Source organism: Balaenoptera musculus, chromosome 19 (genome assembly GCF_009873245.2).
Source record: "Balaenoptera musculus isolate JJ_BM4_2016_0621 chromosome 19, mBalMus1.pri.v3, whole genome shotgun sequence".
Lineage (NCBI taxonomy): Eukaryota > Metazoa > Chordata > Mammalia > Artiodactyla > Balaenopteridae > Balaenoptera > Balaenoptera musculus.
In genome coordinates, this window is record NC_045803.1 from 42,013,009 (window position 1) to 42,038,084 (window position 25,076).

General features: G+C 46.9%; 2 protein-coding genes across 7 annotated transcripts in view; one reads left to right on the forward strand and one right to left on the reverse strand.

The window, feature by feature from the left end:
* Nucleotides 1–1,609: 1,609 nt before the first annotated feature.
* DDX28 (DEAD-box helicase 28) lies at nucleotides 1,610–8,045 on the reverse strand. 2 transcript variants are annotated; one of them, XR_005017412.1, is made up of 2 exons: nucleotides 6,208–8,045; nucleotides 1,610–2,236 (listed from the first exon to the last, which is right to left on the reverse strand). XR_005017412.1 is itself a non-coding variant. In XM_036833165.1 (1 exon), the coding sequence occupies exon 1, from the start codon at nucleotides 7,967–7,969 to the stop codon at nucleotides 6,323–6,325; it is 1,647 nt and encodes a 548-aa protein (XP_036689060.1). In that variant the 5' UTR covers nucleotides 7,970–8,045; the 3' UTR covers nucleotides 6,114–6,322. The 2 variants fall into 2 exon arrangements, 1 of the variants encoding a protein (XP_036689060.1); XM_036833165.1 differs by lacking the exon at nucleotides 1,610–2,236 and having other exon boundaries at nucleotides 6,114–8,045.
* Nucleotides 8,000–25,076, forward strand: part of DUS2 (dihydrouridine synthase 2) — a 45,140-nt gene continuing 28,063 nt past the window's right edge. Inside the window, exons 1-4 of one of the 5 annotated variants that reach the window (XM_036833166.1) lie at nucleotides 8,020–8,117; nucleotides 8,307–8,388; nucleotides 9,980–10,056; nucleotides 15,371–15,498. In XM_036833166.1, coding sequence (XP_036689061.1) covers nucleotides 15,373–15,498 — 126 coding nt within the window. In that variant the 5' untranslated portion in view covers nucleotides 8,020–8,117; nucleotides 8,307–8,388; nucleotides 9,980–10,056; nucleotides 15,371–15,372. Of the gene's footprint in view, nucleotides 8,118–8,306; nucleotides 8,389–9,979; nucleotides 10,057–15,370; nucleotides 15,499–25,076 lie in introns of all 5 variants that reach the window. The other 4 variants (XM_036833168.1, XM_036833169.1, XM_036833170.1 and 1 more) reach the window with 4 other exon arrangements.

A 25,076-nucleotide genomic window follows, 5' to 3' on the forward strand; every position in this document is an offset into this window, starting at 1 on the left:
GGACACTCAGAACCGCCTTCTGGGTACCAAGTCTAGGCTCACATCAACCCAGCCTCCTGGGACACCATCTCCTCAGCCCTCCAGTCTCATTAGCACTTCAACATCCCTCTTGGTTCTTCCGGTCTTCCCATCAATATGGCACCACACTCTCCCGTAGTAATCAGCAGCTCAGGATGGGATGCGTCTGAGCAGACCGATATAGATGTCTACATTACAGCAGAGAGATGCCTGGGATTGAAGGTACGGTTCAAGAGTGGCCCTCTTCCTCCAACTGCTCCATTTACCATATGCCAACAAAAATGTACTTGTCTTTTGCTAAGAGGCCAATCAGGAAAGGGTCTGAATGGAAGCATCCTGTAGTCCAAAGGGGAAGGCTACATTTATAAAGATCAGAACCATCCTGCACACTTGTCCAGGGATGACCTTTCACTTGTCCTCAGCAGTGAGCACTGTGGGTCCCTGAAGGTAGTCCCAGGTCACTGGTATTACTTACAGCTGGGAACGCGCTCAGGTGTATGTGGTGCGGCAAGCCCCACAGGAACATGTGGCAGCCAGGTGAAGGTTGTGTGTACACCATGCCTCCTGTACAGATGCCCCATTTCAGTGAACATGCTGCACTACCCTCCCAGGGAACAGAGGACAGGTTAGAGGAAATACAGAAGATCTGGTCAGACATCCTCCCTCAGACAACCAAAGAGATTGGTATCTGGTGGAGAACTGTCAGGGAAGTTTCTCTGAGGGCAGCACGTTGGCATAGTTACCCTGCCGTGGCAACTGTGAGAAGGCCTGTGAGGGCATCATTACCCAGTGAGGTCATATAAGGAACCTGTGACTTGAGGGGCAGGCTTCAGGAGGAGGGGCACTTTTGTGGAGGAGAGCAGGGGGGAGGCAGAGGTACTCTTCATGGCCCCTCACACCTGGGCCTCCCCGCCCATGCCCTAGTCTAGTAGACAACCCGTGCGGGGCGTTCCGGTGGGCTGGCACAGCCCCAGGGGCCCAGGAGGGCAAGAGAGACCCACATTGTGAGATTGGCTTGAGAGGCAAGATTAACGTAAGAGACAGCTAGGTTGTATGGCACTGACCCAAAGAGGCAGAGATTTGTGTGGACTGGGGAATCAGGGAAGGCTCCTTGGCAGTGGGCCTGAAGGACAAGTGAGATTTGGACCCATGGGGAAGAGAGGGAAGACATTCCAGATTGGAAGAATAAAAGCAAAGACCCACTCTCCTCGACCTTGTCCTGCCCCAAATATAAATTCATAGAACCCTCACATTTTCACAACTGAGGACTGAAGAAAACCAAGAGGTTAAGGGGCCTACCCAGTGTTACACAGGTAGTGGAGAGGTGTTCTGCTCAATGGTTAGGTTCAGGTTGGGGCTCCGGATTTACAGCTGATAGGAATGTGAGGACAAGCTCATGCCATTTCAAACATTTCCAAGTGACACTGAGAGAGATGTTAAAGGTGCAAAATGAGGGTGCTGAATGACCTCACAAAGTGGGAATGGTGGGCCCATTTTTATGTGAAATTCAAAACAAGTTCATGACCAAAGGACATAATACAAAATGACAACGTAATCGTTACACTCCCCTCTCCCCTAGAAGTAAAAATCATTATAATCCTCTCTCTCTCCACCATGAAAGGATGAGATAAAGGCTCAGCAGCAGCCCCCGTGAAACACATGGTCAACACTGTGAAGAGGTGTTACTAAGACGATTTGGTCCGACTCAGAGAAGGAAAGAGACAACTCTGCCCTTAGCCTGATCAGGCCCACAGGAAGGAACCACATTGGGGGCAGCCTTTGAGAGTGTGGCAATGAGAGAGAACCTTCTTTAGGAGGGGACTCCCTGTTGCCGACCTTGAAAAAGCAAAGATGGGACACTCGTGTACTGGGGCTGTTGCAGAGGGGATGTGCCCAGAGGTTGGGCCACGCTGCTTGAGAATCAAAGCATCTTCTAGTCCTAAACTGCTTGAATGCTGCAATCGCCGGAGTTTGGGTCTGGGGCAACCCAGGTCTTCGTCCGACTCTTCCGGAGGGCACTTTCTCTAGGGAGCACGTCTGGCGACTGGCTTCTCTGCTTCCACCTTTTCTGGCGTGGCCAAAGGAACATCCCCGTAGGCCCGGTAGCCACCAACCAGGCAGTATGTCTCCCCATGCCAGCCCAACTGCGTTTCTCCACACCCTCGGTTGAGGACACGGTAGTGACCAGGTATAGGAAGAGAAACGGGAGCCACTGCTGCTGCAAAGAAAATCAGAACTGACCAGTCACTTCTGCTGTACACAGTCTCCTGCCAGAATTTCGCTCTCTCATGTCTCTCCCAGTTTCTGGCTGAAGACCTTTAATCTACGTGACATCCAAAACACAGCCTTGGCCCATCACCTCTATGAGTCCCTAGAGAAGGGACACTTGCTGCCAAAGCAATTCCTAGAGCCTACGGCTGCAGCACAGGAGGAAGTCTCTTCACCGTTTCCAGGGAAAACAGTAGAACCCGAAAGTAATTGCAGTCATGATCCTCTCCATCTCTCCCTTCCACAACAGAGAAAACATTTCTTGCAGTCTGTCACTTCTGAGGCTTTAATGGAAATGCCTTTCAAGTTTTGGATAAAAATAATCTAATCTAAGTTGGTTAAGAACCCCTCCCACCTTGGCAACCCCTCTTGGGCCCCATTTATACTGCCTGTTTCAACCACACTGAACTCTAGCCCTCTGATACATTTATCTAGATTAGAACAAGGCCAAATACAGAGGCAGAGTGATCAGGAGACTCGGAACCGGGTTCTGGGTACCAAGTCTAGGCTCACGTCAACCCAGCCTCCTGGGACACCATCTCCTCAGCCCTCCAGGCTCATTAGCACTTCAACACCCCCCTTGGTTCTTCCGGTCTTCCCATCAATATGGCACCACCCTCTCCCCTAGTACTCAGCAGCTCAGGATGGGATGTGTCTGAGGGCACCGATATAGATGTCTACATGACAGCACAGAGGTGCCTGGGTTTGAAGGTGTGTTTCAAGAGTGGCCCTCTTCCTCAAACTGCTCCATTTACCATTTGCCAACAAAAATGCACTTGTCTTTTGCTAAGAGGCCAATCAGGAAAGGGTCTGAATGGAAGCATCCTGTAGTCCAAAGGGGAAGGGTATATTTATAAATCACAACCAACCTGCACACTTGTCCAGGGATGACCTTTCTCTTGTCCCCAGCAGTGAGCACTGTGGGTCCCTGAAGGTATCCCAGGTCAATGGTATTACTTACAGCTGGGAACGCGCTCAGATTTACGTTGCCGGCAAGCCCCACAGGAACATGAGGCAGCCAGGTGAAGTTGTGTGTAAAACATGCCTCCTGTAGGGATGCCCGTTCTCGGTGTACCTGCCGCACTGCCAACCCATGGAACAGAGCACAGGTTAGAGTAAATATAGATGATCCGGTCACACATTTTCAGTCAGACAACCAAAGAGAATGGTATCTGGTTGAGAACTGTCAAGGAAGTTTCTCTGAGGGCAGCACGTTGGCAGTTACCCTGCCATGGAAACTGTGAGAAGGCCTGTGAGGTCATCACTACAAGGTGAGTTCATAATAAGGAACCTGTGACTTGAGGGGTCAGGCTTCAGGAGGAGGGGCATTTTGGTGGAGGAGAGCAGGGGGGAGGAAGACATACTCTGCCTGGCCCCTCACACCTGGGCCTCCCCACCCATGCCCTAGTCTAGTAGACACCCCACGTGGGGCGTGCCGGTGTGCTAGCACAGCCCCAGGGGCCCCAGGAGGGCAAGAGAGACCCACATTCTGAGATTGGCTTGAGAGGCAAGATTAACGTAAAAGACAGCTAGGTTGTATGGCACTGACCCTAAGAGGCAGAGATTTGTGTGGACTGGGGAATCAGGGAAGGCTCCTTGGCAGTGGGCCTGAAGGACAAGTGAGATTTGGACCCATGGGGAAGAGAGGGAAGACATTCCAGTTTGGAAGAATAAAAGCAAAGACACACTCTCCTCGACCTTGTCCTGCCCCAAATATAAATTCATAGAACCCTCACATTTTCACAACTGAGGACTGAAGAAAACCAAGAGGTTAAGGGGCCTACCCAGTGTTACACAGGTAGTGGAGAGGTGTTCTGCTCAATGGTTAGGTTCAGGTTGGGGCTCCGGATTTACAGCTGATAGGAATGTGAGGACAAGCTCATGCCATTTCAAACATTTCCAAGTGATACTGAGAGAGATGTTAAAGGTGCAAAATGAGGGTGCTGAATGACCTCACAAAGTGGGAATGGTGGGCCCATTTTCTTACGAAATTCAAAACAAGTTCATGACCAAAGGACATAATACAAAATGACAACATAATCGTTACACTCCCCTCTCCCCTAGAAGTAAAAATCATTATAATCCTCTCTCTCTCCACCATGAAAGGATGAGATAAAGGCTCAGCAGCAGCCCCCGTGAAACACATGGTCAACACTGTGAAGAGGTGTTACTAAGACGATTTGGTCCGACTCAGAGAAGGAAAGAGACAACTCTGCCCTTAGCCTGATCAGGCCCACAGGAAGGAACCACATTGGGGGCAGCCTTTGAGAGTGTGGCAATGAGAGAGAACCTTCTTTAGGAGGGGACTCCCTGTTGCCGACCTTGAAAAAGCAAAGATGGGACATTCGTTTACTGGGGCTGTTGCAGAGGGGATGTGCCCAGGAGGTAGAGACTGTTTGGACTACTATTTTAGAGGTTGGGCCACTCTGGTTGAGAACCACAGCAGCTTGTATTCCTAAACTGCTTGAATCAGTCCGTGTACGGTGGGACAGACGAAGTCAGGCCTCATTGGAGCAGACTGCCTTTGGGAGCTGTAGAAGGTAAAATGTGAAGGGGAATGCTCTGGAGGAGGTTTGTCATGGGAGGTGGGCCAGCATGAGACCATTCAGATTCTCCAAGTCTCCAGAGGTTACTTGGCTGGGAGCATCCCTCTGATGTGGTGTGGGGACTCCTACCTTAACAGGACCTGGCTGCGCATCTGGGGAAGGCAGAATAAATGGTTTATTAACTTAAGAGAGCGAGAGACTCACCTGGGGGGTTCCACAAAACCACTTAAAAAGACTTGTACCTGGATTCTTGAGCGAACCCTCAGAAAACTTATCTAGATCTGGAGCTGCACTTTTAATAAGTGCAGGAAGCTGCACTTTTAATAAGCTTCCTGGGCAGTCCCACCACAGTGGTCCATGGATAGAGTGACAAAAGTATTGTGTATTCTCGGTTGCTTTTGGGAGTCAAAGTGGGCAGTGTTAAAAACTGCAGCAGGCATACGTATAAACAGGGAATATTCAAGGCAAACAGAGGTGTATAGTTATTCTATGCATGAATCAGATTTGAGAAAAGCTAGCCTGGTGGTTAAAGAACACAACCCTTGGGACAGACAGACCAGATTCTGTCCTACTTACTTGTGTGATTTTGACCAAGTTCTTTTATCCTTCTGACTGTTTCTTCATATGGAAAAGAGCTATGGCTGTACATTTAGCACAATATTCTCTTTTGGCAAAGGTTGCTCTGGGTCCATTTGTGTTCTCTGCAACTTAATCCTTTCCGGTGTGCAAGCATTTTTAAGTTGTTTGGTGAAGTATTACATTTGACTTTCAACTGTTCATTACTTTGGGCAAAGCTTATATAATGCTGCAGAGACTAGAACCTATGCAGAGATAGTGACAGGATGTTATAAGCTTATTCTGCCGGTTTATAAAAAAGTTTAACCTTTTCTCCTCTTCCTCCGCCTGCCACCAAGAGATGAGAAAGAAGGCAGAGCCTGGAAATGCACACCAAGCAATACTTCTGTGTCAGTTTGCCTTTTATTCCTCTGCCAGTACTTCCCAGAGAGATTTCACCAAAAGTGCCTAAGCTTGCCATGGTCATTGTTGTGAAGAAAATTTCTCTCTATTGCTAGTCACATCCCCTTTTCCTTCTCCTGGGCGCTTAATGGATGTTTGGGGGCAGGAAATAAAATTTAAACTAAAACATCAATTGAAAGAGCCTTCGTCCTAAGTGTGGTAGTTTAGAGTGTGAATCTTCTCAGTCTAGTGAATTCTGCCCCAGTGCAAACTGTTATTAAGGGACACCCATAGAAACATCGCTTACTGTTAGAAACCATGACATAATACAGAGCCAAGATCGACTTTATTCTTCATGTGAAAGACTACAGAGAGCCATGCTCAGTAGTTTACCCTCCAGTGTTGGCCAGCAGCTTACCTTTTGAAGCCAGACAGCAGCCCGGGCCTTCAGAAGGTGACTAGGCAGCCCAGAGCACCCTACTGACAAGTGTGCTTACCCATCCAGCACAGAGGGAAAGGTCCCTGTTGTGGCATCATATATAAGCCTGCTGCAATAAGGTTTGCTGGTGCGAAGGCTCTGTCACTGAGGAGGACCCTAGTCCTGGAAGGCTTCTCCTCCGGCGAGCTGCCAGCTCAATCTTCTGAACCAGGCTCACGTCCCAGGGATGGGTCACAAAGCTGACGACGGTGCCTGGCACCTCGCTCCCCACCCGGCCCACCCTCCCTGCTCTGTGGATGTAGTCTTGCAGGGTGAGAGGGAAATCATAATTGATGACTAGCTCCACCTGGGTGCTGTCCAGGCCCCGAGAGGCGATGTCTGTGCAGAGAAGTATGTCTCGGGAGCCCTTCTGGAAGGACTGGAAGATGCCTGCTCTCATTGAGGCTGGCATCTGTCCCTGCAGTCTTAAGTGTTGGATTTTGTGGTCATCCAGAATATACCCCAGCCAGTTCACAGTGCTGGAGCAATTACAGAACACCAGAACAGTTCCTGCGGGGCCAGTCCTATATGCTCTGTCATGCTGCTTGAGGATCTGCACCAAGCCAGTCACCTTCTCTGTTCCCTTCAGCCTCATGAATGTCTGCCTGACATGAGGCATGATGCAGTGGAGCTTGTCACTGGTAACGGTAGTTAGAGAGTCTAAGTTGGCAACTTTACTCAGCAGCTGGCCTACACCTTTGGGAAATGTGGCCCCCACCAGCACTAACTGAGCTTTGGGATTGAAGGGGTCTTTTAAGTCAGCTGGGCCTTCTGCTATATGGCTCCCCTCCAAGATGTAATCCACCAGTTCCAGGAAGCTTTCATCCAACAGCGTGTCTGCCTCATCCAACACCAAGAAGGACAGCTGCTCCAGGCTGACCAGTTGAGTTTTCAGGGCCTTCCACAGAGCCCCAGGAGTGGCCACTAGTATATCTGCTGGAGGTTGTTTGGACAGTTGCAGCCTAATCCTACTCATGCCATGGCCTCCCCCTAACTCCCGCACCTGGAGGCCCAAGGAGCTGCCCAAGGGCTGGGCCACGGCCCGCACCTGTTTAGCTAATTCTCGAGAAGGCACAAGAACCAGGCCTCGAGGAGCAGGGATACGACAGGGGTCCAGGCTTGGCTGGCCCAAGAGCCGTTGAAGGAGAGGTAGCATGTAGCCGAGAGTTTTGCCACTGCCGGTTTCTGCGGCGCAGAGGATGTGGCGGCCGCGAAGATGTGGGGGAATGGTACTCGACTGCACGGTTGTGGGCCGAACAACTTCGGGAGCAGCCTCTTGTAGTGCGCTCAGAACGCGGAGCTCCAGACTCAGATTGGTGAAGCTGCCCTTGGGCGAGAGGTTCCGCAGCGCCGGAGCCTCATGTTGCGCGCGCTCGATGGAGAAATGGTCCCCGTGGGCGCGCCGATTCCTCCAGCTGCGCGAAGCGAGTGGCGCGGGCTCCCAAGGGCCCAGCGTGAGGCGTGCCGGCTGGTTCAACTCCGGTCGCCTCGCTGAGATCAGCAGCGGCCCAGGTCGCACCAGCACCAGCCGCGGGAGGCTCCGCTGCCCGCTCTGCCGCTCTTCCTGCCGCCGCTGTAGAGCCCGCGGGATGCGCACCATGGGCAGGGGCTCGTTGGGACCGCGGACCGTCAGGTCCCGGCGAGGCGCCAGAAGCAACCGAGCCGCGAGCAACAACAGCCGCAGCCGCCGTGCTAGAGCCATATTCCCCTTGCTGCGGGAGAGGCGCACGACAGTGACGTCACGGGCGCGCCAAGGCCTCGCGGACGGTGGCTGGCGCGGCTCAGTAAGGCCCGCGGAATTGGCGAACTGTGTGGAAGGAGCGGTATCTGTAGAGCTCAGCAGCGGCGAGGTCTGTAGGTCCGAACAGGGGATGGTGACTCCAGGCCCCGGCCAGCCTTGGGGAAGGGTGCGCGGTGGAGGCAGGACCGGGGACCGGCGATGCGCGGCGATGGGGCCCTGGCATTACGAAACAGGAGGGCGGAGGGCTTCTGGCGATCCGATGTCCGATCCCTGCAATGCTCTTTTGTCGCCCTCACAGCTCCTGTCATGGCTTGGCCAGTTCGGGTCTCCCCCTGTAACTTATGAGGGTGCGGCGATGTTTTCCCAGATGTGGTCCCCGTGTAAGGTCTTTTAATACAAGTATTTATTGAGAGTCTGAGTGAATGGTCAGGCCTGGGGGCTGAGACCAGAAGTCCGGAGTCGTAGATCCAGGCTCACCCTTCCCTTAGAGCTCCCCAGAGAGCTGAGGGCCCCGAGGGCAAGCTGATGGCCTTCAGCGTATCTTCTCTTCAGTCAGGAGAACTCATCTCTTGGTACTTTTCCCCTTTCTTTTCAGCTGAGGTTCATTCTCCCCTCCCTTGTCACCGTTTCCAACTTCTCATCCTGAACCCACTGCTTTCTTGGCTAGTTCACCTCCACCGGCTTTCCAGTCAGATACCTCAATTCCGTAAATAGCAGCGAGGAGGGTCCTGCTACAGGTTTGTGGCTTGTCTCACAAAGCCATGGTCAGGCAGGATATTTTACTTGAATTCAGTTGTTCAGGTTGCCAAAAAGCCTTACACTACTGGTACTTCTTGAACGGATCCCGAAAATGGGTGTCAGATCATTTCTGTAATTTCCAGTGCCTGGGGTAGGAGATAAGGTAAATGTGGATTAACCACCTGGGAGGTTCTTAACATCTGGAGAAAGAGTTTTACTTTCATCAGATACCGTTATAGAGATAAATACTATTAAATTTCAAATAGCATTTTGATACACGATAGACTTTCTGGAGAGTTACCTGTTAAGCCAGCAGAGGAGAGAGTTTTGAGTACTCACGGGTGAACAGAGTCATTGGATAGAGCAGTGGCTCTTGAGTGAGGGTGATTTTGCCCTCACCCTTCCCCCAGGACGTTTGACAATGGCTGGAGACATTTTTCTTTGTCACATCCGGGGGTGTGTGTGCTGCAGGCATCTAGGGGGTAGAGGCCAGGATGCTACTACATATCGTACAAGGCACAGGACAGCCCTCCCCACCACCCCAAAAGAATTATCTGGCCCATAATGTCAATAGTGTGCTATGGAGAAACCTTGGATAGAGGCTGAGGACTGAAGAGAGGCTGAGGTTGTCACATGTACTCTCACTTCAGGTAGTCAGTCACATTTGCCAGACTCTTGTGTGGCCCTGCCCCTTTCCCAGAATCTGTAGCAGCCACACTGATGCCATTGCTTGTCATGTCCTTGGGATGAGAAAACCTTGGGGGCTCCTGAAAGTCATAAACACACGAGGGAGTGATTTAGGAGGGTGATGTGGGAGAAGAGAACTTTAGGAAGAACAAAACTGTCCTCATGTGTTTGGGAAATGTGCCAGATGGAAAAGAGATGAGGTGTGCCATGGGGTGTACCATTCCAGAAGGCAGACTGGGACTGATGCGTGACAGGGAGTCAGATTCTGAATTTGATATAGACTGCTGTAGCAACTAGAAATGCCTAGATCTGTCTAGAAAGTGCTGGGTTTTCTGTCACTGCAGAGTTCATGTATAGGCTGATGACCACTGATTGGTGATATGATAGAGGGGAGTTGATATAAAGGCTGCTCTAAGATATTGTGATCCTACACTGCTTTTACGATTCTTTCCCAGATCTCGGAGCTCCTCGTTCGTTAGCTGAAGAGCTCCTTGGATGTCTGCTCTGACATGTTTCATACATTTACATGTGCCACTCATTTTTCAGGTACAAAACAAAGAATCGCTTTGCACAAAGCCAGAAGGGATACATTGAAAGAATTATCAGAAAAGAATAATACATAGGTATGTATTTGCATTGACTTTCTCCAAATATTTGAGACAGGGTAGCTGGTTAGTGGCTGCTTTCTCATGCTCGAGCCCTTACAATGTGATCACCTCAGAATGTCATAGGGATTGGAGCCTGTCTGAGCCTGTCTGTCTCTGCCCATGGCCCCTAGTTTCTTCTTGTCATTGCTTTAGATACTGTGTAAGGCCCTTCCCTTTTCCTCCTGCTCACAGCAGACATTGAGTAACCTCTAGTCATTACTGAGATGCATATTTCACAGTATAGTACTTTAGAAATGAGAAAGGTTTACTTATTGTGGAAACAAATGTAGGCTCCTGGGAGTGTTAGTGTCACTTGGTAATGTTTTTCCCAGGGCTGCCATGGTAACTGACGTTGCCTGGTTACTCCCTAAGTTTTGAAAAGAATTCTTCCTTGGATCTCAGGTGATAGTGGTACATTCCTTCATTCATTTATTCATTCAGTAAATATTTTCTGAGCACCATGTATGTGCCAGGTACTTTTCATATGGACAGTGGACAAAACAGACAAAATTCCTGCCCTAGTGAACTGTATATTCTGATTTAATTGGCTTGGGGTGAGGCCTGGCCATTGGTAGTTTTTAAAATCTCTCCAGATGATTCTAATGTACAGCTAGATTTGAGAATCACAGTTATAAATGAAGCACTTTGGGAATTGCAAAGGCATTGCAGAAGTAAAAAGTGGCTGTTGGTATTCCTTCACTATTCCTGCATTTTCCTGCCTGCATCAGGACTGTTGTACAAGTGCTGATCATTTTCTTTTCATCCCTTTTCGCTGTTTGCCTAGACTCTTTATCCCTCTTTCTAACCTAACACCCTACCTCCTTCTTGTCTTTCAACCTCCAGTCCATCATCTGTTTGGGATTTGTCCTAAACTTGGTGGGAAGCCATTGCAGGGTATAAACAGAGAAGTGGTGTTAGCAGAGATGCCTTTTTCAGACACCATGCTGGCTATTGTAAGAGAACGGATAGGAGGGGGCAGGAGTAGATTTGGGGAGACTCATTAGGAGACTGGCTTTGTGCACAGTGGTGGCCTTGGAGATGGAGTAAAGCAGGCAGGTTAGAGTCATATTTGGAAGGTTAGTGATGGCTTGGAGGTGAATAGGAGTTAGTGATGAATTGGATGTGGGGATTGTGGATTAAGGATGTGTAATTGGGTAAATGGAGGTGCTACTTACTGAAATGGGAAAAATTTTCTCCCCACATATTGGCCTGATAAATACCTTCTCACCCTTTAGACCTTGAATCAGAGATTCTTTCTTTTTTTATTTTATTAAATTTTATTTTATTTGGGCTGCGATGCCAGCTTGCAGGATCTTTGTTCCCCAACCAGGGATTGAACCCAGGCCCCCTGAACTGGAGGCACAGGGTCCTAACCACTGGACCGCCGGGGAATTCCCAGCAGAGATTTTTTCTTTCTTTCTCTTTTTTTTTTTTAAATCCAAATTTTGCTGCAAGAGACCATAGTTCTTTTTTTTTTTTTTTTAATTTTATAGCTACTTTATTTATTTATTTATTATTTATTTTGGGCTGTGTTGGGTCTTCGGTTCGTGCGAGGGCTTTCTCTAGTTGCGGCAAGCGGGGGCCACTCTTCATCGCGGTGCGGGGACCGCTCTTCATCGCGGTGCGCGGGCCTTTCACTATCGCGGCCCCTCCCGTTGCGGGGCACAGGCTCCAGACGCGCAGGCTCAGTAGTTGTGGCTCACGGGCCCAGCTGCTCCGTGGCATGTGGGATCTTCCCAGACCAGGGCTCGAACCCGTGTCCCCTGCATTAACAGCCAGATTCTCAACCACTGCGCCACCAGGGAAGCCCAGATTTTTTCTTTCTTTTCTTTCTTTTTTTAATATAAGTTTTAATTAATTGATCAATTAATTAATTTATTTATTTTTGGTTGCGTTGGGTCTTCGTTGCCACGCGTGGGCTTTCTGTAGTTGCGGCGAGCAGGGACTACTCTTCGTTGCGGTGCACCGGCTTCTCACTGCAGTGGCTTCTCTTGTCGCGGAGCACGGGCTCAGTAGTGGTGGCTCGCGGGTTTAGTTGCTCCGCGGCATGTGGGATCTTCCGGGACCAGGGAGCAAACCCGTGTCCCCTGCATTGGCAGGCGGATTCTTTTTTTGTTTTTTGTTTTTAACATCTTTATTGGAGTATAATTGCTTTACAATGGTGTGTTAGTTTCTGCTGTATAACAAAGTGAATCAGCTATATGCATACGTATATCCCCATATCCCCTCCCTCTTGCGTCTCCCTCCCACCCTCCTGATCCCACCCCTCTAGGTGGTCGCAAGGCACTGAGCTGATCTCCCTGTGCTATGCAGCTGCTTCCCACTAGCTATCTATTTTACATTTTGTATTGTATATGTGTCAGTGCTACTCTCTTACTTCGTCCCAGCTTACGCTTCCCCCTCCCCCATGTCCTCAAGTCCATTCTCCACGTCTGCGTCTTTATTCCTGCCCTGCCCCTAGGTTCATCAGAACCATTTTATTTTTTTAGATTCCATATATATGTGTTAGCATGCGGTATTTGTTTTTCTCCTTCTGACTTACTTCACTCTGTATGACAGACTCTAGGTCTATCCACCTCACTACAGATAACTCAGTTTCGTTTCTTTTTATGGCTGAGTAATATTCCATTGTATATATGTGCCACATCTTCTTTATCTATTTGTCTGTCGATGGACACTTAGGTTGCGTCCATGTCCTGGCTATTGTAAACAGTGCTGGCAGGTGGATTCTGAACCACTGCGCCACCAGGGAAGTCCCCAGAGATTATTTCTTAAGGGAGGCCCTCCTCAACCGCCATCAGTCTCTTCCCTGCTGACATAGACTCCCACAGCCTTACGTAACTGCTCCTTCACCATACACAGTTTTAATTTCACACATATTTGTAAGTTCCCTTTCTATAACCCTCCATTCTATTGAACCTTTCCCTCCTGCCTCATCATTTTATCTCTAGTGCCTACCAGTGCTTGGCATATCTTAGGGGCTCCGTAAGCGTCTGTTGAATAAATAATTGGAGACAGAGGACAAGGCTTAGGAGGGAAGATCAAGGCTTTGTTTTCTACATGTTGAGTAGAAGATGCCCTTAAGACATCCGAGTGGGGCTGTGTTTTGAGCAGTTGGTGTGAGGTTGGGATGCCTTTGGAGATGATCATGGCCAATATTTTAAACCATGGGAGTGAATAAATTTGTGAGGGAGGATGTGTGAAATTAGAAGGGAAGAGGGCCCACGACGAAGGAGCAACCTCAACATGTGAGGGGAGGAGGTGAAACCAGCAAAAGAGACTGAAAAGCAGGGGTAGAGAGGAAAACTGGGAGAGTGTGCGGTCGACGAACCCAGGGAGGAGAGAGACCAAGGAAGAGAGGAGGCTCAACCATGCCATGTGCTGCTAGCAAAACAAGATTGAGGACAGGTCAGTGTCTCGTAGATTGAGCAACTTCGAGGTAATTGGTGACTTTAATCAGAGCAGTTTGGGGAGAGTGGCAGAGGGGGAGGCCAGGCCGGAGTAGGCTGAGGAGTAAAAAGTTAGTACCTCTGAGAAGAGCATCCTTGGCAAGCTTTGTAGTTTTTAGAGGGGACCATGTTTGCTTAGAATAAATAAATTAACAGTTATCTCTGGGACATGGGATTTTGATTTTCTTCGTTTTACTCCTGTTGCTCTACCTTCAAAATATTTTTAGAATGTGACCACTTCTCACCACCTCCCCTACTATCTCTCCATCCTGAGCCACCATCATCTCTGACATCGGTGACTGAAGAGCGTTCTAACTGATCTGCCTGTGTCTACCGTGGCCCCTATAGTCTGTTTTTCATACAGCAGTCACCGTGATCATGGGGAATGTGATCAGTCATGCCACTCCTCTCCTTAAAACCCTTCACTGGCTCCTATCGTGGAGAGCTAACAAAGCCCGCAGAGCGTCCTACAGGGCCATTTGGGGTCTGACCACTGTGTCCTATCTGCTTACTGCTCTCCATCCATTGTGTATCTGACTTCCATTACTCTCTTCTCCTTTCTGTGCCGCAACCACAGTGGCCTCCTTACTGTTCTTCTAACACACCAGACAAGCTCCTGCCCCAGGGTCTTTGCACTGGCCCTTTCCTCTCCTGTGCACTCTTCCACTAGATACCAACTTGGCTAACTCAAATCTCTGCTCAGATGTCATCTTCTCATTGAAGCTTATCTGGGCTTCTCTATTTAAAATTTTAACCTATGGGGATGAGGTGGGGGGGAAATGGGTGAAGGTGGTCAGAGGATACAAACTTCTAGTTACAAGACAAATACATTCTGGGATGTAATGTACAGCATGGCAACTATGGTTAACAATACTGTATTGTATCTTTTTTCTTTTTAAATTTTATTTATGTATTTATTTGTTTATTTTTGGCTGTGTTGGGTCTTCGTTGCTGCACGTGGGCTTTCTCTAGTTGCGGTGAGCGGGGGCTCCTCTTCGTTGCGGCGCGCAGGCTTCTCATTGTGGTGGCTTCTCTTGTTGCGGAGCACCGGCTCTAGGCGCGTGGGCTTCAGTAGTTGCGGCACGTGGGCTCAGTAGTTGTGGCTCGCGGGCTCTAGATCGCAGGCTCAGTAGTTGTGGCGCATGGGCTTAGTTGCTCCGCGGCATGTGGGATCTTTCCAGACTAGGGATTGAACCCGTGTCACCTGCACTGGCAGGTGGATTCTTAACCACTGCGCCACCACGGAAGTCCCAGTAATACTGTGTTTTATCCTGAAAGTTGCTAAGAGAGTAGATCTTAAAGGTTCTCATGATAAGAAAAAAATTATGTGAGGTGATAGATATTCTCTAAACTTATTGTGGTAATCATTTGGTGATATATACATATGTGAAATCTTTATGTTGTACACCTTAAACTAATGCAGTATCATATGTCAATTTTATCTGAATGAAACCGGAAAAAATTTTTAACCCATCCGCAGTGTTTTCAATCTCCTTTCTCCCTGCTCTTTTTTACTCTATAGCACTATCAATTTTCCAACATACTATGTAATTTATTTACTATGCTTATTGTTTTTGCCTTTTTCCCCAATGGAATGAAAGCTCTACCAGAGCAGGAATCTTTGTCTGTTTTCTTCTCTAATGTATCCCCAAAGACTAGGACAGTGACTGGTACAGAGTAGACACTTAATAAATATTTGTTGGATACATAAATGAGCATGCATTGTTTTATGATAAGAGAAAAGGAAAACCAAATACTCTGTGTTGGAAAGAAGAAGGAAAGCCTGCTCTGGATAACAGAAGAGATTTTCTCCATTTGAATTTCTGACTCTCTTTCTTCAGGAATGATTGTGAACAGCCTCTCTCTGTGTTACCACAACAAACTCATCTTAGCCCCTATGGTTCGGGTAGGGACTCTCCCAATGCGGCTGCTGGCCCTGGACTATGGAGCGGACATTGTGTACTGTGAGGTAAGGGGCTCGTGATCTTCCCGGAGAGCTCTTCCACAGGTGCAGCCTCCCCATCTGTGGGTGGGAGTGGTCAGGAGTTAGAGGAGGCAGGATGGGCTCTCCCTTCACAGGTGCCCACTGAAGGCAGCAGAAGACAAACACGCAGGAGTCCTGTGAGCCCTGCTGAGGACCAGGAGCCTGGGCAGCACGGAGGCATTGTGGGACACCTGGGCCAGGTGGCTAGATGAGCATCGTGTCAGGTCACTGCTGTGGCCCCCATAGGAGTTAATACACATTCAGTACATGAATGAGTGAACTCAAGATCAGGAAGAGGAGGAAAAGGACCAGATTCAGGCCAGGAAAGCTGGATGGGGTTGGTTTTGGGAACCATAGGATTTTCTGGTGGCAGTAGCTAGTGGACCAGCTACTGGCCGGCTGCTGTGGAGAATATTAAGACTTCAGACCCAGGTTCAGAAAGCATCTTCTAGGAAAAATAGAGTTACAGGAGTAGCTGATACTGGATAGGGACGGTGAGCAGTGGTTCTCAGTTGGGCATGTGTCAGAATTATCTGGGCAGCTTCCCCCGCAATCCCCAATCCTGATATGTCCCTCTAGCGGGTGTGAGACGTTAAAGAAACCACCCCAGTGCTTCTGATATTTCCATCTTTAAGAGCCACCTGCGGTGGGGTGAGGACTGTGGCTATAAAAGGGAAACACAAGGAATCCTTGTGGTGGTGGAACTATTCTGTGTCAACATCCTGGTTGCGATATTGTACTACGGTTTTGCAAGATGTTACCATGAGGAGAAATTGGGCAATGGGTACATAGAATCTCACATTCTTACAATTGCATGTGAACCTCTAATTATCTCAAAATAAAAAGTTTAATTGAAAAGAAAGCCACTGGTGTAGGGTCTTCCCTGGTAGTCCAGTGGTTAAGACTCTGCGCTCCCAATGCAGGGGGCCTGGGTTCAATCCCTGGTCGGGGAACTAGATCCCACATGCATGCCGCAACTAAGAGTTTGCATGCTGAACTAAGAAGCCCGCATGCCACAACTAAGAGCCTGCATGCCGCAGCTAAACATACCGCATGCTGCAACTAAACACACCAAAACGAAGATCCCGCATGCCGCAAATGAGACCCGGCGCAGCCAAAATAAATAAATAAATATTAAAAAAAAAAAGAAAAAAAGTTTAATTGAAAAGAAAGACACTGGTGTAGGGACTTCGCTGGTGGTCCAGTGGATAAGACTCTGCACTCCCAATGCAGGGGGCCTGGGTTTGATCCCTGGTCAGGGAACTAGATCCCGCAGGCATGCCGCAACTAAGAGTCTACATGCCTCAACTAAGAAGCCCGCATGCTGCGACGAAGATCCTGTGTGCCGCAGCTAAGACCCAGCGCAGCCAAAATAAATAAATAAAATAATAAATAAATAAATAAATTTTAAAAAAGAAAATTACCTGATTAGGGGACAGCTGTGGCACATAGATGTGAACACTTGAGGGGTTAATGGATTGAGGAGTAAGCAGCAAAATGAGGAAGTAGAAATAAGGCTGCTGACTACCCCCCAGAAATTCAAGAGGTGAAGGGAGGAAGTGTATAGCTGGAGGTGAAGGAAGATGAGTGAATGGAGTTGTTTGTTGGAAACTTGCTTGTTTGTAGCGTAGGAAGAAGGACTTAACAATGAGGGGAGGCCTGAAGATTTGGGGCATTAGGGGGATTTGTAGGGCCAGGTCTTGGAGGGGACAGGATTCTTGACGAGGTGGTAGGACCTGCCTTCCTCTGAGATAGAGCAAGGAGGAGAGGGCGAAGATGATGAAAGGGAGGGAAACTGAGGGGTTTTGCCTGAGAGAATTGTTTTACAAGATGTAGGAAGCCAGTCTTCTGTTGGAAATGAGGGTGGCAAGTGTGGGCTAGGGACCTGAGGAAAGGAAGTGAAGGTGTTTTGGTCCATTCCCATGGGGAATGGGCACTGGGAGATGTGCCTGGCAGGCAGGTGTGCACAGTGATACTGGTTTGCAGCTTTGTAGGAAGGAGAGCTTAAGAAGCCTGGCAGGGGGATGCCCATGGCAGGGATTGGCATGCCAGTATCTATAGCAGGGCAGGGGCAGAGGCATCTAGGGTGCTGACAAGGTGAAATGGGAAGGAGGGAGTATGTGTTGTCCAAAGGTGGAAGTCAGAAAGGGATCTTCCAGAGTTCAGGGTCACAGAGACCCAAGACCTGACTTTTAAGTGGTTTGTCCAAATAGAGGTGAGGAGGCCCCAAACATGTGAGCTGGGCTGTTAGTGTACATCCATAAAGCTTCCAGGCTGCCAGAAAGTGCCTACGGCAGGAAGGAGCCTGTTCCCAGGGGCCAGTCCCAGGGGAATGTGGTAGTGCGCTGAGCATATTCATCTGGCCACTCAACCCTTGAGCCTACACTCTGGCCCCAGGGTGGTCAGCCATGGGTTAGGTATAGCCTTTCCTGGCCAGCACTCTCCTTGGCCTCCAGAAAAAACCTCTTGGATTTGGAGGGGGATTGGGAGGAGGAACTATGAAGAATCAGGGACTCAGATTCTGAGGTCTGGGGAGCCAAAAAGATGAAATCCCAGAGAACAGCTCTTACCTTTCATTACTTGTGATTCTCCTCCACCCCAGGACAGAGGGCGCATGCTAGCTCTTCATCCACTTAGTCCGTGTTTACCAGTAGGGTCCTGTGGGGTGACTCAGACTCAAGGATGAAGCCCCCTGCTTCTTCCCTGCTGCCCTAACTCCATCTCTGTCCAGCTGTAGCCCCCCCATGGTTGCTTCAAGGCCCGGGATGTATAGTGTCCCTCTCCTCTCTACCTGTGCTTCGCATACTGTCTCCATCAATTGTTTGCTTACTCTGATGACCCTTCATGTCCCTACTCTCCCTAATCTTGTGCTGTCACGAAAAGTAAGAGTGGGTCCATTGAGTGCTAACCCTTTATTTTCAGATTCATTTATGTCTCTGCGGTGGCCATCCTGCTGGTTTCTTCTGTTAGACCAAGTGGTGGTAAGGGCTTCAGGCCTTTAAAGCACCAGCTCACCTGGGCTCAAACTTATTCTGGGGCAAGATTCTGAGGGTTGCTAAAATTGAGGAAAAGGCAGTAGTGCCTACATTGACATATTCAGCCTCCTTGGCCTTCACTTTTCCTGTGCGAGCAGCATTTTTCTGGGACCCCAGAGGGTGGAGTTGTATTCACTTGGAAATAATGTGGGTGAATCACCAGGATGGAAGTGAGTGAGTGTATGACAGCACGGTGTCTGCTCTAGACAGCCACTATGTGTTTATAGCCCTGGGGGAATCAGTCTGTGATGAGGTCACGGAAGCTGGGTAGTGAGAAAGAGAGCTGACCCGCAGATTCTGGATGCTTCATCAGCTGCTTTGTTGAGAATTCTTAGGGTTGTTTTCAAGCACTTGGGAAGTCATGGTCCCAGGATTTATGTGGTGACTTCAGAATGTGACTCTCCTCATTGGTCAAAGCTTGGTTTTCCTCATGATTGTGACTAATCCATTCTTCCAGGGCTCTGCTTGAGTTTGGAGCAGAGTAAATACTGATTAAAACCCTTTGTATGTTTGATGAGCGCTTGCTCTGGGAGAGTCAATATGGCTTATGAACAAATTAAGGGACCTCTGCCAGAGGAGGCCTAGGCCCTTTACCCAGACCTAGCTGCTGTGGAGCAGAGGCCGGCGGGCAGGCCGACTGGCCCCTGCCTGTGGTGAGTAGGTCTCTGGGAACTGGGCCCTGAGTACTGGGAAAGGTACAGCATGGTGCCTGGTGCCCCCTGGTGGATCCAGAGTTGCTCTTCAGGCCAGCTGTGTAGATGATCTTACTGTGTTCACCTGAGGTGACCCATCTGCGGGTTAGATCGTCAAACCACACCATCCACCTCTCAGGACCTAGTGTAGGACCTAGGGCATACCAGGCATACAGGCACCTCCTTAAAAGGCCTGCAGAACCCTCAGCAGTTGGAGGTGAAGAAAGGATGAACCAGCTCAGCAAAGGTTAAGGGAGCAGTAGTCTGATTCCCCACCAAGGTCTGCCCTATTGACGGAGTTTTCTAGGGGTTCATCAGATGTCACTTAACTATTCCTTTTTTAAAAAAATTTATTTATTTTATTTGTTTTATTTTTGGCTGCGTTGGGTCTTTGTTGCTGCGTGCGGGTTTTCTCTAGTCGTGGCGAGCGGGGGCTACTCTTAGTTGCGGTGCGCGGGCTTCTCATTGTGGTGGCTTCTCTTGTTGCGGAGCACGGGCTCTAGGCGTGCGGGCTTCAGTAGTTGTGGCTTGTGGGTTCTGGAGCGCAGGCTTAGTAGTTGTGGCGCACGGGCTTATTTGCTCCGTGGCACGTGGGATCTTCCTGGACCAGGGCTTGAACCCGTGTCCCCTGCACTGGCAGGTGGATTCTTAACCACTGCGCCACCAGGGAAGCCCCCCTATTCCTTTTTATAAGAACAATGGATGGACGGACCATGGATTGTCATACTGAGTGAAGTAAATCAGACGGAGAAAGACAAATATCATATGATATCACTTATATGTGGAATCTAAAAAAATGGTACAAATGAACTTATTTACAAAACAGAAATAGAGTCACAGATGTAGAAAACAAATTTATGGTTACCTGGGGGAAAGAGAGGGGGATAAATTGGGAGATTGGGATTGACATATACACACTACTATATATAAAATAGATAACTAATAAGAACCTACTGTATAGCACAGGGAACTCTACTCAATACTCTGTAATGACCTATATGTGAAAAGAATCTAAAAAATAGTGGATATATGTATATGTATAACTGATTCACTTTGCTGTACAGCAGAAACTAACACAATATTGTAAATCAACTACACTCAAATAAAAATTAAATAAAAACCAAAAACCAAAAACAACAGGACTCCAGTGGCCCAGACATGAGAGAACACCTACCTTTTAATAGGCAGGATGAAGGGAGAAGGCAATATTCTTAAGAAACTTTGATTACCAAAATGGGTACTTAAATTTTTTTGTGTGGTAAAAAACACATAACATAAATTTTACCATCTTAACTGTTTTTCAGTGTACTGTTCAGTAGTTGTGAAACAGATCTCCAGAACCTTTTCATCTTGCAAAACTGAAACTCTATGCCCATTAAACAACAACTCCCCTCCCCACAGCCCCTGATAACCACCATTCTACTTTCTGTTTCTATGAATTTGAATACTTCAGCTACCTTATGTAAGTGGAAATATGCAATATTTGTCTTTTTGTGACTGGCTTATTTCACTTAGCATAATATCCTCAAGGTTCATCCATGTTGTACTATGTAACAGGATTTCTTTCCATTTTTAGTCTGAATAATATTATATTATGTAATATGTATACCATCTTTTGCTTATCCATTCATCTGTCGATGGACATTTGGTTTGCTTCTATCTCTTGGCTATTTTGAATAGTGTTGTGAATGTAGGTGTGCAGATACTCCTTTGAGATCCAGCTTTCAATTCTTTGGGACATATATATATACCCAGAAGTAGGATTTGCTGGATCATGTGGTAGTTTTATTTTTCATTTTTTGAGGAACTTCCATACTGTTTTCCCTGTCTTTTGCGCCATTTTACAATCCCACCAGCAGTCCACAGTTTCTAAAATCTTTGCCAACACTTGCTATTTTCTCTTTTTTTTTTGATAGTAGGCATGCTAATGGGTATGAGGTGATAGCTCATTGTGGTTTTGATTTGCATTTCTCTGATGATTAGTGATGTTGAGCATGTTTTTATATGCTTCTCGGCCATCAGTATATATATATATTTTTAACATCTTTATTGGAGTATAATTGCTTTACAATGGTGTGTTAGTTTCTGCTGTATAACACAGTGAATCAGCTATATGTATACATATATCCCCATATCTCCTTCCTCTTGTGTCTCCCTCCCAACCTCCCTATCCCACCCCTCTAGGTGGTCACAAAGCACCGAGCTGATCTCCCTGTGCTATGCTGCTTCCCACTAGCTATCTATTTTACATTTGGTGGTGTATATAAGTCCATGCCACTCTCTCACTTCGTCCCAGCTTACCCTTCCCCCTCCCCGTGTCCTAAAGTCCATTCTCTATGTCTGCGTCTTTATTCCTGTCCTTTCCCTAGATTCTTCATAACAATGTTTTTTTTTTTTAGATTCCATATATATGTGTTAGCATACAGTATATCATCTTTGAAGAAGTTTCTATTCAAGTCTTTGCCCAGAATGGGTAATTTTTTAAAACTTAGAAAAAAAATTATTTATGGAAAAAGTTGCAGGAATGGACAAAGAACATCCATATACCCTTTACCCAGACTGACCTACTGTCAACATTTTGCTTGATTTGTTTTATAATTTGAGCTCTCTCTTTAATATATGTATTTTCTCCTTAACTATTTGAGAGTAAGTTTCATACACTATGATATTTTACTTCTCAAATACTTCATTGATATTTTCTAAGAATAAAGTCATTCTTCTATACAATTGTTATACAGCCATCATCTTCAGTAAATTTCATACTGATACTTTTTTCTGATCTATCCTCCATATTCTAGTTTTGCCAATTGACCCAAAATTGTTCCTCTAAGCATTTTTTAACATCTTTTTTGAGATATGGTTCACATACCATATAAATCAACAATTTAAGGTGTACAATTCATTGGCTTTTGGTGTATTTATGAAATTGTGTATCCACCCTGCAATCAATTTTTGAACATTTTCATCACACCAAAAAGAAACCTTATATCCATTAGCAATCACTCCCCAATTTCTTCCTCCCCCAGTCCCTGGAAACCACTAGTCTACCTTCTGTCTCTATAGCTTTGCCAGTTTGGGACATTTCATATAAATGGAATCATGTGATATATGGCCTTTTGTGTCTGGTTTCTTTGCATTGCATATCATTGCATGTATCAGCACTTCATTCCTTTTAATGACTGATTAATAGTCAATTGTATGTTTATACCACAATTTGTTTATTGGTTCATCAATTGATAGACATTTGGATTATTTCTACCTTTTGGCTATTATGAACCATGCTGCTATGAACATGTGTGTACATGTTTTTGTGTGGACATGTTTTCATTTCTCTTGGGTATATACCTAAGAATGGAATTGCTGGATCATATGGTAACTCTATGTTTAAACATTTGAGGGACTGCCTGACTGTTTTCCAAAGCAGCTGTACCATTTTGCATTATCATTAGTGGTGTATGAAATTTCCAATTTCTCCATATCCTTGCCAACACTTATTGTCTTTTTTTTTTTTAAAGAAACAGAGAACCTTTTTTTTTTTTTGGCTGTGCCGTGCGACATGTGGGAGCTTTAGTTCTCCAACCAGGGATCGAACCTGTGCCCCCTGCAGTGGAAGCTCGGAGTCTTAACCACTGGACCGCCAAGGAAGTCCCTTACGGTCTTTTTGATTATAGCCATCCTAGTAGCTCTGAAATGGTATCTCACTGTGTTGTTTTTTTTTTTAAAGATAGGTTTCATTTTTTTTTTTTTTTATTTTTTGACTGCACCAGGGATTGAACCCAGGCCCTTGGCAGTGAGAACGTGGAGTCCTAACCATTGGACTGCCAGGGAATTCCCCTCATTGTGGTTTTGATTTGCATTTCCTAATGAATAATGATGTTGAGCATCTTTTCTTATGTTTATTGTCCATTTATATATCTTCTTTGGAGAAATGTCTGTTCATATCCTATGCCCATTTTAATTTATTTATTTTTAAACATCTTTATTGGAGTATAATTGCTTTACAATGGTGTGTTAGTTTCTGCCGTATAACAAAGTGAATCAGCTACATGTATACATATATCCCCATATCCCCTCCCTCTTGCACCTCCCTCCCACCCTCCCTATCCCACCCCTCTAGGTGGTCACAAAGCACTGAGCTGATCTCCCTGTGCTATGCAGCTGCTTCCCACTAGCTATCTATTTTACATTTGGTAGTGTATATATATGTCAATGCTACTCTCTCACTTCTTCCCAGCTTACCCTTCCCCCTCCCTGTGTCCTCAAGTCCATTCTCTATGTCTGCGTCTTTATTCCTGTCCTGCCCCTAGGTTCATCAGACCTTTGTTTTTTTAGATTCCATATATATGTGTTAGCACACGGTATTTGTTTTTCTCTCTCTGACTTCACTCTGTATGACAGACTCTAGGTCCATACACCTCACTACAGATAACTCAACTTCGTTTCTTTTTATGCTATGCCCATTTTTAAATTGAGTTATTTGTCTTTTTATTCTAAGAGTTGTAAGAGTTCTTTATATATTCGGGATACTAGACCTTTATCAGATAAATGATTTGCAAATATTTTCTCCCATTCTGTGGATTGTCTTTTCCACTTTATTATTTTTTTAAAAGACTTTATTTTTATTTTTATTTTTTTAAATAAATTTATTTATTTATTTATTTTTGGCTGTGTTGGGTCTTCGTTTCTGTGCGAGGGCTTTCTCTAGTTGCGGCGAGCAGGGACCACTCTTCATCGCGGTGCGCGGGCCTCTCACTATCGCGGCCTCTCTTGTTGCGGAGCCCAGGCTCCAGACGCGCAGGCTCAGTAGTTGTGGCTCATGGGCCCAGTTGCTCCACGGCATGTGGGATCTTCCCAGACCAGGGCTCGAATCTGTGTCCCCTGCATTGGCAGGCAGATTCTCAACCACTGTGCCACCAGGGAAGCCCTATTTTTATTTTATTTTTTATTTTTTTAATTTTTTTATTTTTTTAAAATTTTTATTTATTTATTTATTTGTTTTTGGCTGTGTTGGGTCTATCGCCTCTGTGCGAGGGCTTTCTCTAGTCGCGGCAAGCGGGGGCCACTCTTCATCGCGGTGCGCGTGCCTCTCACTATCTCGGCTTCTCTTGTTGCGGAACACAGGCTCCAGACGCGCAGGCTCAGTAGTTGTGGCTCATGGGCCTAGTTGCTCCGCGGCATGTGGGATCCTCCCAGACCAGGGCTCGAACCCGTGTCCCCTACGTTGGCAGGCAGATTCTCAACCACTGCGCCACCAGGGAAGCCCTATTTTTATTTCCTTAAATTTTATTTAAGTATAGTTGATTCACTTCGTGTTTTTTTTTTTTTTTGGCTGCATTGGTGGTTCGTTGCAGTGTGTGGGCCTCCCACTGCGGCAGCTTCTCTTGTTGTGGAGCATGGGCTCTAGGTGCATGGGCTTCAGCAGTTGTGGCGCCGCGGGCTCAGCAGTTCCGTGGCATGTGGGATCTTCCCGGACCAGGGATTGAACTCATGTCCCCTTTGTTGGCAGGTGGATTCTCAACCACTGCGCCACCAGGGAAGTCCCTGATTCAATTTATTGATAGTATCCTTTGATGCACAAAACTTTTTAATTTTAATGAAGTACAATTTACCTAATTTTTTCCTTTGTTGTTTGTGCTTTTGGTATCATCTCTAAGAAACTATTGCTTAATCTAAGGCCACAAAGATTTATACTTAGGTTTTCTTCTATGAATTTTATAGTTTTGGCTCTTACACTTAGGTCTTGGATGCATTTTGAGTTAATTTTTGTGTACGTTATGAGGTAGGGATCAAAATTCATTTTCTTGCATGTGGATATCCAGTTCTCCCAGCACCTGTT

Coding starts and splice junctions, on each gene's coding strand:
- DDX28 (XM_036833165.1), bottom strand. CDS start 7,969: ATGGCTCTAGCACGGCGGCTGCGGCTGTTGTTGCTCGCGGCTCGGTTG.